This window comes from Leguminivora glycinivorella, chromosome 6, assembly GCF_023078275.1.
Source record: "Leguminivora glycinivorella isolate SPB_JAAS2020 chromosome 6, LegGlyc_1.1, whole genome shotgun sequence".
NCBI lineage: Eukaryota > Metazoa > Arthropoda > Insecta > Lepidoptera > Tortricidae > Leguminivora > Leguminivora glycinivorella.
The window spans coordinates 12,391,028-12,407,534 of NC_062976.1; the positions used below are offsets into that span (position 1 = coordinate 12,391,028).

Below are 16,507 nucleotides of genomic sequence, written 5' to 3' on the forward strand. Positions count from 1 at the left end.
ATGCCTGCCGCTTGAAAGAAACATAATGAAATCAACATAAATTGTTGTCAATTGACCGTTTATGCCGTCCTGACTGTCCAGTAGGCCTAGCACATGATGGCCGCGGGACTATGTCGCCGCGAGATAGATCACACGTCTTTGTCTAATCGTATTAATGACATAAGGACAGGTAGTCTATCTCGCGGCGACATACTCTCGCGGCCATCATGTGTTAGGCCTGCTGAGCGGTCATGTCAAGAACTGAAGCTCTTAAAATGATTGTGATGATTATTCCGTCCTTAGTATAAAATTAAGTTACCTAGCTTGGTAGGTACAAATGATTAGTTATTTATAGTTTTTAGCATTTTATGTGAATCACATTTGTCAGAAACATAAATAAAATAACACCTTGTTTTAAATCACTTTATTTATGGTTTTCAAAAGATGTGTTTGACATTGTCTCATTGTTGGTACAGTAAGTAGTTGAATACGATGTGACTAGAAAATTACTGTTGTGTTAGTCTTATAAATAACTGTTCTCTAAATGCAATGTTTTTCAATAATAAAGGTGTTTTAACTTTATGTGAATACTTGAACATTTTTAATATAAGTCCATAAAAAATAACAAGTTTTCATTCCAATATCCATTCCTAAATAAAAAATAATCCTGATTTATTATTTGGCTACAATTTGCAAACACCAAATATGGTATTTTGCTGTTTTGTGAATCTACATCACATTATTCTAGTACTTTAACAAAATTACTATAAATAATACCACATCTTTGTACAAAAATATAACCAGAAATGCATTAAAACAAAATATATACCTAATTTTAGGTATGAAATAAACCCAATTGAATAGTTTTGCAAATACTTTTCAAGCAGTAATTTTCTTTTGTATACCGACTCAGTAAAGCAAAACAACCAAGTCTAAAACCCAAAAGTATCTAAATGGTATGCCACAGTGACAAGAAAAGAAGAATAATGTTTATGCTCCATACTACAGTATTCAGTAGACATGATTGATTAGTAATTACTAATCTGCTTATTGTTCAGGTTTGGCCCACAACCAGTGCAGGCTATTTATTACTTCTGCATTAACAGTGTTCATTTAACAAGCAAAAAAGAAATATTCAGCTAAATCTTATGGAATAGGTAGGACACTTACATTAGCCTAAATACTTTAGTATGGGTTTAAACAAGTTATTTTAATTTGATCATAGTTCTGCAAGTAATAAAGATGGGAAGAAAATAATTGAAAGAATAAAATATCCTAATTACCAAACCCTAAACCCTATTGTGCAAAGTTCTTTGGCATATCCATTTTGGAGAATTGTAATGTATTGTCAATTATCTGAAACAATTCTGGTGGTTGGGGAATTCTTCCGGTTTCTAGCTTAGACCATAGTGGAATGTTATCTAGAGATATTTCAAATGCCCCGGAGGAGACAAGCTGGCCTTCAATCATGTTGGCAAGGAAGAACATCATCATGCAGGCGTAGAGTTTGTTCTCCAGACACCAACTCCACCAGGCAGGCTGAGGCTTGTTGAGCCAAGCAAATATGTTCACTCCACTCAATATGCACATGATCAGCAACATTTTTGCAAAACCCTAAAACAAAGGATCATTTACAGCTAATCATCATAATACTCTTACATTAGTAAAGTAGTATTAGTTATGGAATGCAGTCATGAGTTAAAATGTTGCAGTGTTGACAATACAAATAATCAGTTGTAATGTTGAACAACATAACTGACCACTAGCACTAGCAGTTATTATCATATTGTATAAACACAGTATACCTACACTTGCTTACAATATTGCAAGCAAGTAAAGCAAAATACCACTGATTTCCATAGTCTAACTAATACTTAAATTCAGCAACTGGTGGAATCTAAATTTGTAGAAAACTTGAATTTATTTAGTAATAACAGATTCAATAAATAAACAGAGATAAGATGAAAATAATGTTTGCCTTAACAAATAAGTCTTGTTCACTATACCTATACAAATATGTTGGAAGATAAGAATTGTGATAAGATCCCTCCACACACTGCATACAGGCTTTCAAAGAGAGTAATAGTTATATTATAGATATATATCATTAAAGATATTTGGGTTCATTGATCTGGTCAATTAGCATGAAAATCAAGCAAAAATCATCACTCATACACATCTCTTAAGGTCAGCATGAGGAAAATGAAAAAAAAAATAACTAAGAGTAATTAGTAATTTGCATTGCTTACTATCATCCTTGAGAGGTACATGTTCATGCCAGGAGGGTCATAGTTGGCACCAATAACCGAGATGTCTGGATATTTTTGGGAAATGATTCCGGCATAGTCTTCGAATACTTTCCTGTATCCACATGAGTAGCTGCAAATACAATTTTGTAATTAAATACAGTTAATGATGATAGCAATTGAAAGAAGAAGTATAAAGTAGGTATTTAAAGATGATCACCAGTAGTAGATGTTCATGATATGTCCAACTCCTCGGCCAATTTTCGATGCACTCACTGCTTCATTTTCATTAGCTTCCACATAATTATTGGCCAGCAATAGCACACAACTAAATATGGCAATCACACTAATAGAAACACGAGAGTGGTTTAGTAAGGACATGTTGAAATTGATATTAACAAAGAATTATTAATAATTTAACGGTTATTTAATATTTTAGGTAAAATCACGAGCACTTATTCTGCTTCATCCAATCTCAACCAAAGCATCAAATATTCGACATTCGTCATTGCATGACAGTGACTCAAATGACATGGAGCGTAGGGTTGCTAGAATAAAAAAAAATTAAGAGCAGAGCTTAAAGCAAGGAACACACTACGCGGACGTCCGTCGTGAATCGACCGCGGACGGGAATCTGGACAATGGAAAAACACATAACCGTGCAAACTATCGGTCGACGGACGTGAACGTGGCCTTGAGCGCATGGACGTCCGTTCGAAATCTGGCTCGCTGGATGTTTTGTTCCGTGCACACTGTTCGGTCGCGGTCGCGGTCGATTTAAGCTAGGAACACACTACGCGGACGTCCGTCGTAAATCGACCGCGGACGGGAATCTGGACAATGGAAATACACATAACCGTGCAAACTATCGGTCGACGGACGTGAACGTGGCCTTGAGCGCATGGACGTCCGTTCGAAATCTGGCTCGCTGGATGTTTTGTTCCGTGCACACTGTTCGGTCGCGGTCGCGGTCGATTTAAGCTAGGAACACACTACGCGGACGTCCGTCGTAAATCGACCGCGGACGGGAATCTGGACAATGGAAATACACATAACCGTGCAAACTATCGGTCGACGGACGCGGACGTGGCCTTGAGCGCACGGACGTCCAATCGAAATATGGCTCTCTGGATGTTTTGTTCCATGCACACTGATAGGTCGCGGTCGCGGTCGTTTTACGACGGACGTCCGCGTAGTATGTTCCTAGCTTTACGACGGACGTCCGCGTAGTATGTTCCTAGCTTCAGTGTATATTCATTGTCCAGATCCCCGTCCGCGGTCGATTTACGACGGACGTCCGCGTAGTATGTTCCTAGCTTTAGGACGGACGTCCGCGTAGTATGTTCCTAGCTTAAATCACACTAGGATTAAGGCCAAGGTCTTGAACGACCGTCTATTATACCCTTAAATCTGCCTTGATGATGTCACAAAATTTGTTTTATTGTGCTATTCAAAATAATTACTTCTATATCGAGCAGTAAAATGTAAAATTTATGATAAACCGCGTTTTATAGGTTTATTATATTATAATGTAATATAATTGCATTTTAGCATCTTTCACCTAATCGTCCACATTATTTTGGACATCTAGAGCTTCAAATGTCAAAACAGAACTGACGTTGACGTTTTGGTTTTTTTGTTTGCGCGACGAGCCGACGAGTTACCGTGACAAACAATATTTACCTGCAAAATTTATTTTATAATCAAATAACTAAATAAACTTTCAAATGTCTCATAACCATTGTCATAATGGATGCCACGATCACGACCACTCAAGTTCAGAGGAATTGGGTATTCAATATAACCTTTACGAAAAAATTGATAAGGAGAATTTGCAGTGTTTGAATGAGACGGTGGAAGGATCAGGTAAAACTGTATTTAAGCCGTGGGAAAGGCGGCTTGATAGAACTCATGTAAGTATGAAGTCTTTTACAAAATTTGCTTATACCCTTTTCAGCTTATGTTATCTAAATGTAATTTTACTTTTGGTATAAATTATTAATAAACTTTGGATTTTTTTGCTATACCTAAATGAGTAGGTAGTATACCTTCTATCAATAGAAACATTAATTTCAAAATATTGCCAGGGGGAAGTTAAAAAACATATACCTAATTTTGAAATACCACATACCACAAATGCTTCACTGCATTGCTGCTATGTTTCACTTCACCCACTTTAAAATTCTCATCTCTCTAATAATTCACCATTTTCACCAAATAGTTTTATGGTGTGCTATTAGAGTGATTCATGTCACATAAAGTCTGTTGGATCATCATCTTCCTTGCGTTATCCCGGCATTAGCCACGGCTCATGGGAGCCTGTGGTCCCCTTTGACAACTAATCCCAAGATTTGGCGTAGGCACTAGTTTTTACGAAAGCGACTGCCATCTGACCTTCCAACCCGAAGGGTAAACTAGACCTTATTGGAATTAGTCCGGTTTCCTCACGATGTTTTCCTTCACCGAAAAGCAACTGGCAAATATCAAACGACATATGATATAAGTTTCCAGACGAATTAATAACTGATCAATTCTATTGTAAAATATTTTTTTACAAAAGATTGGGTCAGTCCATAGGATTGTAGTGAATTTATGTTTTTTTTTCTGAAATTTTTATCCAACTGTGCAAACCTTTGACAATTCCCAACTTTCTTGATTTTCAGTTTGTGGAGAGTGATGCAGATGAAGAACTCCTCTTTAACATTCCATTCACTGGAAACGTCAAGCTTAAAGGCATAAAGGTAGCATCAGAAAATACTGATGCACATCCTTCTAAGTTGAGGCTGTAAGTAATAAAAGAAAATCCTATATTTTTTTCAGGGTTCGAGGATATATATCAAGATATATATCCGAAATATATTGGATATATATCCGGCGGGGTTCGACAATATATATCAATAAATATAAATATCCGATATTTATCATTTTTTTATAAATATTGCAATACAAAAATGGTTTTAAAAAATGTAACATTGTTAAAAATATAGTTTTTGTGTTTCTTACTGATTTTTTACTAAATGTTATATTTTTTTAGTAGAATTTTCCTTATCTCAAGTTGTATTCATACATAGTGCAACAAAATAATGATATGCCTTCCATACAAAATGGATATATATCAAAGTTGATATATATCCGATATTTTGATATTTATTATAAATAATGGATATTTTCGAACCCTGATTTTTTTGGCACTATAACTTTTACGTATTAATAAAAAATAGGATATTGTTGAGGGAGGGTACAAGCAAAGTAAACATACTTATGATACTTACTTATTTTTTCTTAGTTATTCCAAGAAAGGTTTTAATAAATATGTATACAATAATGTGCTACATATTGATATGATCATAATACTCTTTCACAATGCACACTCCACACATATTTAGGGTTCCGTAGCCAAAATGGCAAAAACGGAACCCTTATAGTTTCGTCATGTCCGTCTGTCCGTCTGTCCGTCTGTCCGTCTGTCCGTCTGTCACAGCCGATTTACTCGGAAACTATAAGTACTACAGTGATGAAATTTGATGGGAATATGTGTTGTATGAACCGCTACAAAATTATGACACTAAATAGTAAAAAAAAGAATTGGGGGTGGGGCCCCCATACATGTAACTGAGGGATGAAAATTTTTTTTTCGATGTACATACCCGTGTGGGGTATCAATGGAAAGGTCTTTTAAAATGATATAAAGTTTTCTAAAAAACATTTTTCTTAAAGTGAACGGTTTTTGAGATATCAGCTCTCAAAGTCGTAAAAAGTATGTCCCCCCCCTCTATTTTTATAACTACGGGGTATAAAATTCTAAAAAAAATAGAGGTGATGCATGCTAATTAACTCTTTCAACGATTTTTGGTTTGATCAAAGTATCTCTTATAGTTTTTGAGATAGGTTGATTTAACTGTAATTTTGGCAGGTGTATAAATTGACATAATAAGTTTATTATATTTGCTGCTACGGAACCCTTTGTGCGCGAGCCCGACTCGCACTTGGCCGGTTTTTTTAATATTTGTACAGACATAAATACATCATGTATGTATTTATTTATTTTATTCCTGATATAACAAAAATGTCTACTTACTTTGTTTGTGCCCTCCCTTAAAAATATCCAATTTTTATTTTTTAAACTTACATATGTCTTAATAGTGGCCACAGACCAATACAACAAGACGGCCCTTACAGGGCGACTCGCGGTCACCAAGCATACGACAAATCAGGTGTATAAAAGTTTGAACGCGTGCGACACCGATCAGTAGCGCCCAAGTATACGACCCGCTAACAGTGTTCGTGTCCGCTCGGGAAAAAATCTAAGGCTTTTAACAATAAATCGTTCCCATAGCTAGGATAAAAACTTTTTTGACTTGTTTTTTACTTCAATATATAGGTAATAAGATTATCTAGACGAATCTGATGAGTTTGTGCGGGTAGCATCATTAAAATAATATAATATTTACCAAATACTACCAAATCCGCAGAGGAAAGATGGAACAACTATGAACCCAATTTTAAGACCTGTTACTAATCCTGTTTTAGCAAAAAAAAAAAATTTTTTGAAAAAAAATTTGAAATCGAAAACATTTTCGATGGCACTTATGGCCTCTTCAGTCGCGCGGCGGCGCTTTCAGAGGATGGACCTATGTCAGTTTTCTCCGCGTGGTCACGTGTCATTGAAACAATGGGGAACAAAGCTTTGAGGAGACAGAAAAAATAATTGCGTGCTAGAAAACAAATAAATAAAGAAAATTCTAATCAAAGACTGTGAAAAGGGAGGAAAATGATAATTTATATATACTCGTAAGTATTTCATTTTCATATGATGTTATCAAGTGACATTTACGATATCTAAACATCATAGATTTTAGAAACCCCTAGATGACGCGTCTGTGACGTCATTACAGCACAACTTTTCCACTTGGAAAATATATGACTGATGTCCATTTAGTTTAGTGAAGAAACTTACGTATAATTTTCATAAAAATATTGAGTTGTTAGAAAGAAAAGACGGCGGTAGGTACAGTATTGATTGAAGATCAGGTAGGGTAGGTATTTTTCTGTCTTTCAAAATTTGGTATAAGGTTAATTAGATCGTGCTACCCTCCGTCTATATTTTTTCTGTGTCTATGCCAAACATGTGGCCAGCCTGACAGAAATTTTGTTTGACAACTATCGCCATTTTTCCACAATAGTTAAAAGATTTCAGTATTTTAACTTCTCAATAAATTTTGATGAAAGTCCATAATCATACATTGATAAAGCTGGACATTTTTTTATTTATTTGGTGGGTATGATTAATTATCAAGTATCAACTGTTGTCAAAGGAGTCAGACAGCTTGTTGAAGGATTCATGTGATCTTGCAAATTAGACAAATATCTGTAAATATAAAGTACTATAATCATTGATTATAGTACTTGTAGTATTGACAGCTTGTTGAAGGATTCATGTGATCTTGCAAATTAGACAAATATCTGTAAATATGTACTATAATCAATGATCAAGATCACATGAATCCTTCAACAAGCTGTCTGACTCCTTTGACAACAGTTGATACTTGATATGAATATACTTGAGAATTCAAGGTAGGCATAGAATGGTATTGATGCTTTATTTTGTGCTGGGTTGTATTTTATTTGGAGGTACGGTAGTGGCGGTAGTGCCCCCGCCAACACGAGTCAAGCGAAGAGAAAAGCTGTTTTCTTGAAGCATTTTGACGTTCTTCTGAATCCTCGAATTTTGGGTCTGGTTTAAACCAGATAAATATAATTGTCAGGATATGATATCAATAGCAATTTTATTAAATAGACAAAGTTTTAATTGCATAGTTTTCATACTTTTGATTTTATTCATATATATTAAAATATAAATAGCATAGATTTCATCAGTGACTGGATGTGATTTCATCAGTTTGAATGATGATCATCAAAATATACAAGTAAGTAACCTGCTATTAGTAGGTTCATAAACAACAAGAATAAAATTCGAATCTTTGGCATGTATACAGCTTAAAAGCTTTCAATATGAAAATGAAAAAACGTTATTTATTCACGACTGACAAAAATGTGTATTTTTAAACAACAGTGACATGACATAATAAACTTTTTACATAAAGTCTATGGTCAAAGAAGCTGAATGACGGTTACTGTGTTCTATTAACAATATGTTTATAAGAAAAAACTTCTACATGAAGTAGAAAACTCGCCGAGATGTTAATCTTTCCCCTCCTCCCTTCAGTTTTTCATATAATCATTTTTAGTTTTTTTTATATATTCAGGAAAACCGTAAAAGCTACAGTTATGATGTTTAGGAGAAGTAGTTATATTTCCATAAAATTATCTACACAGTATTATCTTTGCAGGTAAATAGTTGTAACTCGTAATTTTCAAATTGTGCTCCTATTTACTATGGGACTAATGCTGAAAACGCAAACAAATTAAGGTAGGCTGCGTCAGGGACACAGCCGCGATGGATAACGTGAAACGTTGTGTGGACCACCGCTACTGAGGAGGGTACGTAACTAACTAGCGAAGGCCGCAGGCCGAGCTGCGGACAGAACGAGGTATACGAGGTAGGGCATAGCGAATGATATTCTGCTTTGTGTGGTAGGGCACAGCACAGCGGATATTGTCTCGCTCGAATCTAGAGCAGAGCCCAACTGGGGTAGTACCTCCGCCTTACAGAAGACCGCAGCCAAATAGCACTAGACCCTACTCATAGTGTTGTGTTCCTGTCGGTGAGTAAGGCTGCCAGAGCTCAACGAGGGTGCGGTGTGCTGATGACGGGAGGACTTACGGAACTAACTTGTTCCGTTTATTGTCCTTTGAGTCGTCGGCAACCCGAACCCTCCTTAGAACTTGTACACTCCTTTTTACTGTGTACTTAACACAGCAAAAGGGAATGTACAAGTTTCTAATGGGGTGGCAACGCGCATGTGACACTGTTTGAGTTGCAGGCGTCCATAGGTTACGGTGACCGCTTTACATCAGGCGGGCCGTATACTTGTTTGCCACCGACGTAGTATAAAAAAAAAAAAAAAAAGAAAAGAAAGTGCTCCCACACAGAGCAATAATAAAAGTGTCTAAAAAGCGAAGCGGCGGGCCGGAGGCCCAACGCTGAGCTTCGAAACCCAGCGAAGGCCGAAGGCCGAGCTCCGCGTAGGGCCGAAGGCCCGGAGCGTCCCCGTGGCGCTCACAAGTACGCGAGGCCGCAGGACGAGCTGCGGACAGATAGTGCTCCCACACAGAGCAATAATAAAAGTGTCTAAAAAGCGAAACAGCGAGCCGGAGGTCCAACTCCCACGCAGAACAATTATAAAAGTGTGTAAAAAGTATTCTGCGTGGGAGCACTATCTATCTGTAGCTCGGCCTGCGGCCTCGCGTAAAAACACTAAAGGTAAACAAAATACAAAAGACAAGACCGTGGGGCCTTCGGGGCCTGCGCACTACCAAAAAAGTACTGTACATATAAATAAATAAATAAATATTGGACGACACCTTACACAGATCAACCTAGCCCCAAACTAAGCAAAGCTTGTACTATGGGTGCTAGGCTACGATATACATACTTATTATACATAGTACTTTACTGAATTTTAACTACAATGAATCATTATCGCTTGATCGTATGTTATATGCAGCCGCCGGCGCCATTCATTCTAATGCATATTTGGGGAGATGAATATGTTTACTATAGAAAATGTATATTTATTTTATTCCTTATTAGTTAATCTTAGTGTTTTAAGTAACTTTTGACAGTTTTATGCTTTAATTTTTACATACGATGTCCTCAAATATGAACAAGCACCAAATTTTTGTAAAAAATGCCACATTATTGAGTTTTTCCAGCTGGTCATAAATAAATATGTTAGTTTTTTATAATATTTCGATAATTTAGCACGAGATCTATCTAACAATACCATTTTATGGTACAGCACAATACAATTTTTGTGAGTACTTGCTAAGCAAACAATACAAAAAACGCCATTTTTGGCCCGAATAGAACGCTTATACCGCAAAAGTGGCGCCATCTGTATCAGCAAATTATGTATGTCCGAGTAATGGCTACTTTCCTCTATACACTCATATTAAATTTATTTATATGGGTATTATAGTTACAGAGATATAAGCCGCCGCGACATAACACTTTTCGTTACACCTGGTTTTCGGTCCGGTCACTCTACTACGGGTTTTTAAAGACGTTCACCTAACGTTTCACGTCAAAAAAATATCTTTTTAAACATTTCGACTGTCATTATACAGCTCATTTCTATGGAACATCCAATTTTTTTTCGTGGTTTCAGCATTGGACCCTTAATAAAACTTGTTCATATTCATAATGACCTCAAAACTCACTGTGCAAAGTTTGAATGGTCCTTTTTATTTAACCCTGTCGATCTGTAGCTAAGTGCGATTACTAAGAAGTTTCGACGATGGCAGTTGGAGAACCCGAAAAAATCGATAAAATTGATTGTAGTTTAGGTACGTCCTTAAAAGCTCCGACAACGCTGACCAAACACACTGTAACTATAAATCATTAGTATTACTTACACAAATGATGAAACCTAATAAAGAAAATAAAGGCGGTGATCGTTTACCATCAGGCGATACAGCTGCTCATTTGCCTCCTATTTCATGAAAAAACTAAGAAAGCCCAGTTAAAATACGGCGATCATTGTACTGCGATCCGTCTGTGTCATGCTGCCGCGCGAATTTGAGTTCCCGCGTGCGACAAGCGAACAGAGCCGCGCGGGCGGGGCTGCCCGGACGCCGCGCACCTCACCCCCTTGGATTGGTTAGTTTGACAGATCATCTCGCCTTAAATAATTAAATTTGGTTGCAAACAATGGTCTCTTGCAGTATTAAGTGGTGTGGCAAGTCTTCTACAATTCCACATATAAAAAAGATGGAATATCATTCCACAGTTAAGTCAAATTAATTATTTTGTTGAATATTGTTTATTATCCGCGGAGTTCATTTATACTGGTCAATATGGTTGTACTGAGCGGCGCCGAGGCGCGTCCATCCCTTTTTGCCTAGTTAACATTGCGATATGCTATCCCTTTCACGTAAACGACTAGGGATGGGGCCATGTTAGTTTATGTCTGTTGCGGGAACTTCGTACTACCGTTCGTACCATGTGCTACCATTTTATGAAATATAAAAGAAAGCAGATTTGTAATTGTGAATAATTATCTAGAATCTGTAGAGTCTGTAGTGTTATGTAGTTGATTGATTAGTTTAGAATATTTAGTTGGTAATTTAACTTAGTAAACGTAAGTAAAAATGCACAGTTTAGTTATTAGTTACTAGAATGATTTTTATTGAGGTGCTATCACAATCATCATCCTCCTTGCGTTATCCCGGCATCGGCATTCGCCACGGCTCATGGGAGCCTGGGGTCCGCTTTGGAAACTAATCCCAAGATTTGGCGTAGGTACTAGTTTTATGAAAGCGACTGCCATCTGACCTTCCAACCCGAAGGGTAACTAGGCCTTATTGGAATTGAGGTCAACATCATAATCAGATATGAAATTTAATCTATGGCCACGTTTCTGATCCATCAGCCGATCAGCTCCATGATACCATAATATTGCATCGTCACATGATTTACACAATTATGTGTGCAAAATTTCAGCTCAATTGGTTAAAAATATCTGCTTTAAAAGTTGCATGATTTCACCCGAATATACTGACATTGCAAGTTAAATAAAAGCTTGCAAAACGCCTAACTTGCGCATTTCTTACCATTACTTGTAGAAATAATACTTGTAAAACAAATTCACCACAGTACTGGTAACGGTACCATTGTCTATAATAGACATGTCCCATTCCTATCCCTACGACTAATCGTAAAGGCGCGCCATTATTTGAAACGACCAATGGCAGCACCGTGCGCTCCCGCCTCACCCCGCAAGGATTGGTGATTTGCGTCTCGAACAATATCACTTGCATTAGGCTTCTAGTGGGGTGTTCTGTGATAGTGGCACACAAAATACTACTAATTAGGTGGTTTTAGATATGTAGTTAATATTTTAGAGACTATTTTTTGTTGTTGCAGATTTAAAAACAAACCTAACATGACATTTGATGATGTCACCATTGAACCAGACCAGATGTTTGAGCTTCACAGGGACAGTGAAGGTGTATTAGAATATGCCCCCAAGTAAGTGATATGTTTTTAAGTAAGTGTAACGTATATTTTTTTATACTACGTCGGTGGCAAACAAGCATATGGTCCACCTGATGGAAAGTGGTCACCGTAAACTATGGACGCCTGCAACTCAAAGAGTGTCACATGCGCATTGCCAACCCATTAGAAACGTGTACACTCCCTTTTGCTGTGTTAAGTACACAAGTATCTAAAGGGTTGATTCTGATAAATTGTAATCCAACAGCAACTTACGTGAAAACTGCACACCAACACCAACTGCAATGTCAGTATCTGCCACAGAATTACAGTTAAACCAGAATGAGTAGTTAGGTCAAAAAGTGTGTCCACATGAGAGGTCATTGTTTGGGCTGGTGTCCCTCTCGCACTTACTGACACTGTCATACATTGGGGATACCAGTCAATTTTCAAAGTTACTACCAAATCTACTAATACCCATTTGAACATATTTTTTAATTATACAAATCTTTGATTTATTGGCATCAAAATAATTACATTATAATTATTTTCCAATTCTTTGAAATATATTGAAACCTTAGTTTGAATATAACACTAAAATAATATAAGAAGTTATAAAGTCAGGTAATATACAGATAAAAATACTACTACTATGGTAACCTCATTAACACTGGCCACACGTGCGAGAGGGACACCAGCCCAAACAATGCCCTCTCATGTGGACCGTTTTCGCTAGTCTGATACGATCACTATGTCTCAGTGATAGCGTTCAATTTAGTATGACAAAAAATGTGTTTCCACAATCTAGTTTAATAATTCTATATCTATGGTATCTGTCCTGATACTGACATTGCATAGGTATGATCTAGAAGAGCTCTGTAGGTTGTATTTTAGTGTTGCGTCCAAATGTTTGCAGCTCATTTTTTTTTGTGTTCAGGGTAACTTTTTCTTTTACGTAAAAGCAACTTATTTAATTTGTGTATCTAAAAATCAAGAGCCTCATCAAAAATAAAACAGAATTACAATGTCAGCTCACATTAATATGTCAAAGTATCAAAATACAAACTAGTTATTTTTTTACATTTTGTAACATAAAAATTAAGAATAACCAGAAAATATCAAGTTCCTAATTCCATCCTCAATGTGCCATACAGGCTTATATTTGACGGATTTGCTGTGTTGTGTCGACTCTTTACCTTGAGTCTGTGTTTGGTTCCACAAGGAGATTATTTCAAATAGGTAAGTAGGTGTTAAGTACCTGTTAACAAACACATTTTAAAGAATATGCCTACTGGCAGCGCCGGCCCATGCACTCGATCAGGGTAGAGCGAGTTTAAGTTTCGGCGCCCTTGGAAAGAAGTGTCACTACGCAGGAAAATAAATCGCGAACGCAGCGAGCGCGAAAATTTTTTCATAGTAATGCCGTAATTTGAAGATTAACGCAATACAGAATTTATGGATTTCATCACACAGAGTGCGAAAGGGACAAATGGTTGAACTTTCGTAGTCGCACCCTAGTATAGTTACGTGTGAAATAACAAGCAAAATGGTGCACTATAGTGGCCAAGTCAGGAAAGCAGATTCGGAATTTGTTTTGAGTAAAAGAGAAGATAATTATAAATAGTAAGCGCGAGCGAAGCGAGCGCGATTTTTTTTCCTATTGACTCAATTAATTATTCCCCGCCAGCGGGGAATCCGCGAACTTTCAAGCTTTTATCGTGTGCAGAGCTGCGGTCCTTGACATATTTTGGGGTAAAACTAGGGAACAAATCAAATTATTTTATTGAATATTTATGATTTGTTTTTTTTTAAAGCAGTCACACTACTATATACGAATTATAAATTGAAATGTGGTGCAACTTTTCACTTAATCTGAATTACAAATCTAGATTTTCAATAGGTGGATTCATTTCCGACTCCTCTCGCCATTTTGTGATATGTGCGCGCCCACGCAACGTATAATTTTTTGTATGGATTTTTCCAGTCTCGATTTTGGCGCCCCCTTACCATTTGGCGCCTAGAGCGGCCGCTCCACTCGCTCTACCCTTAATCCGGCCCTGCCTACTGGGTGAACATACTGTGGTAAAGTGCTTATCAAAAAGTACAGCCCCATCTCACCCATCTGGAAGAAAGCATGAATCTTTATTTTAACATACCATGCTGCTTTTAGTTAAAAGGTACAAAAAACTTTTTTATACATCACCATACAAGTAACTATATTCACTACTGGTGTATAAACGATAAATGCTCCTGTCTGGCTTCTGAGGTACGGTACGGCATTTAAGATGGCAGCTGACGGCCCTTTCCTTTTAACAAAAAATCAGTAAGAAGCATGTACTCTACTATTATCCGGCAAAAAATTCAATCGATATACAATGAAAATAGTTTTACGTTTTGCTTACTGTCATTTCTTAATTTAAGTTGCACCTAACGTCCACGAGGGTTCATTACAAATCGCCCCTAGTTATTGCGCGTGACGCTATTGTTCATGGAGATATATGTTCCTGGCTCACGATATTATTTTCTTCTGAATGAAACTAGCAGGAAATATATAAAAAAAATAGTTACGTTGGGCGCAATCTAACAAAAATTAATAAATTATTAGCTAAGCACAGAAGTAAGTGGCCCAATTTATTATATATCCTAAAATACCTTTGTTGTCTTAAAATCACTAGTTTAATTGCAAGAAATACCTTATTACCTACTTTATTATTGTTACAGAATCGTCACGTTTTCTTCTGTAACCCATTTGACTATGCACTTTCCGAGCAACTTCGGTGCTGACAACACGAAAATTTATTATATCGGCTTGAAGGGGGAATGGACACCCGCACACAAGCACGGCGTCACCATTTGTACATACGAAGCTAGGCCCAATCTCGACGACCACAAGTTAAAACATTTAGAATCCGTAACCAAACATATAGACTAGGCAATTTAATGTCATAATTTTGTAATCGGTCACTCGGCATTACTACAGTTGAACCAATCACATTCAATTACCTAAAAAATCTACGCGAGTTATGTATACCTAGCGTAAGTATAGTGTTATGACTGTCAAATGCAGATCCTTTGGCGTACTGGTTATCAGAGTCCGGAAGTTTCGTGGCTAGTACTTACTATGATATCTGCATATTAAGAACATGACACGTCAGTTTGACTTTCGAAGCTGCACAGAAAAGTATATGTCATGTAAATTAAAATATATTACCAATATCAATACTGCTATTATTGGTGTAGCAGCGTAGTTAATTGACTTTAATGGGTTCAGCTTGTATAGGCCAGATCGCAACCTAATTTATAACACCATCTGTTTAACTAAACATCTAACGTTTGTTATTTATAAAAGAAAGGGACATGTCAAATATGTAAGTACTACATTTTTTTTTAATAAAATATTTTTATTATTATTGTGTTTTATTGTAATATAACATTTAATTTTCAATTATTATATTATATTTACAGAACATGTATCTTAGAAATTTAAAGTTGCAGGAAAGTAGGATTTAACTAACGAAACTTGCATTTAAATTACTGTATATGTAAATTACTATATTCTTATGTCAATAAATATATTTACTATATATCTGTACACAGATTTGATAAGCAGGTAGGAATTCAAATCGTTAAATAAAAATGTGCAGCATATGTATATGAATTACTGCACAGTGGAAGACCTACTGTTCATTATTTACATGGGGAAAAACAACATAGAAATAGGTTGAATGGTCATATTACAACAGTTCATACAGGTATCACAATTTGCTGCCTAACCACTTAGTTAAAAATTCAAAAATCTATGATGATTGATGATACATGTTTACGTTTCATGTAAAAAAATGCCGTTTTATCGTTACCTTGCATTTCCAACACACTGAATATCTATTAAGAAAATAATTACCTAAATTAAATTATTGCTCTAAAGAAGGCAGTGATACTTTAAGTTAATCGTTACTTAAAATTAATTCTAATTTATTACCTACCAGATATCTAGGTATGTAGATGAAGATGAGTTCATCGGCAGCACAGTATCACACTATCTCCTCGCCAAGTGAAAGTATTTCATACTATCGTCTTGCGAAAACAAAAGATTATTCGAAAAAAGCTTTGGTATAAAATATCATTGATATCTAACGTTGATTATTAAATCTTGGTCACCTATCAG

General features: G+C 36.4%; 2 protein-coding genes across 2 annotated transcripts; one reads left to right on the forward strand and one right to left on the reverse strand.

Annotated features, from left to right (window-relative positions):
- Positions 1-388: 388 nt before the first annotated feature.
- On the reverse strand, positions 389-2,739 carry LOC125227343 (thioredoxin reductase-like selenoprotein T homolog CG3887). Its single transcript, XM_048131633.1, has 3 exons — positions 2,446-2,739; positions 2,229-2,358; positions 389-1,593 (listed from the first exon to the last, which is right to left on the reverse strand). The coding sequence occupies exons 1-3, from the start codon at positions 2,604-2,606 to the stop codon at positions 1,276-1,278; spliced, it is 609 nt and encodes a 202-aa protein (XP_047987590.1). The 5' UTR covers positions 2,607-2,739; the 3' UTR covers positions 389-1,275.
- A 1,136-nt stretch (positions 2,740-3,875) lies between these two features.
- LOC125227335 (PITH domain-containing protein GA19395) lies at positions 3,876-16,116 on the forward strand. Its single transcript, XM_048131626.1, has 4 exons — positions 3,876-4,138; positions 4,889-5,010; positions 12,274-12,378; positions 15,064-16,116. The coding sequence occupies exons 1-4, from the start codon at positions 3,953-3,955 to the stop codon at positions 15,272-15,274; spliced, it is 624 nt and encodes a 207-aa protein (XP_047987583.1). The 5' UTR covers positions 3,876-3,952; the 3' UTR covers positions 15,275-16,116.
- Positions 16,117-16,507: the final 391 nt, after the last annotated feature.

Excerpts from the sequence above, each read along its gene's own strand:
- LOC125227335 (XM_048131626.1), top strand. The coding sequence starts at position 3,953 with ATGTCTCATAACCATTGTCATAATGGATGCCACGATCACGACCACTCA. Across the intron at positions 4,139-4,888 it reads GGCGGCTTGATAGAACTCAT|TTTGTGGAGAGTGATGCAGA; the intron begins GTAAGTATGAAG and ends CTTGATTTTCAG. Across the intron at positions 12,379-15,063 it reads GTATTAGAATATGCCCCCAA|AATCGTCACGTTTTCTTCTG; the intron begins GTAAGTGATATG and ends TTATTGTTACAG.
- LOC125227343 (XM_048131633.1), bottom strand. The coding sequence starts at position 2,606 with ATGTCCTTACTAAACCACTCTCGTGTTTCTATTAGTGTGATTGCCATA. Across the intron at positions 2,359-2,445 it reads ATCATGAACATCTACTACTG|CTACTCATGTGGATACAGGA; the intron begins GTGATCATCTTT and ends TTGTATTTGCAG. Across the intron at positions 1,594-2,228 it reads TGTACCTCTCAAGGATGATA|GGTTTTGCAAAAATGTTGCT; the intron begins GTAAGCAATGCA and ends CCTTTGTTTTAG.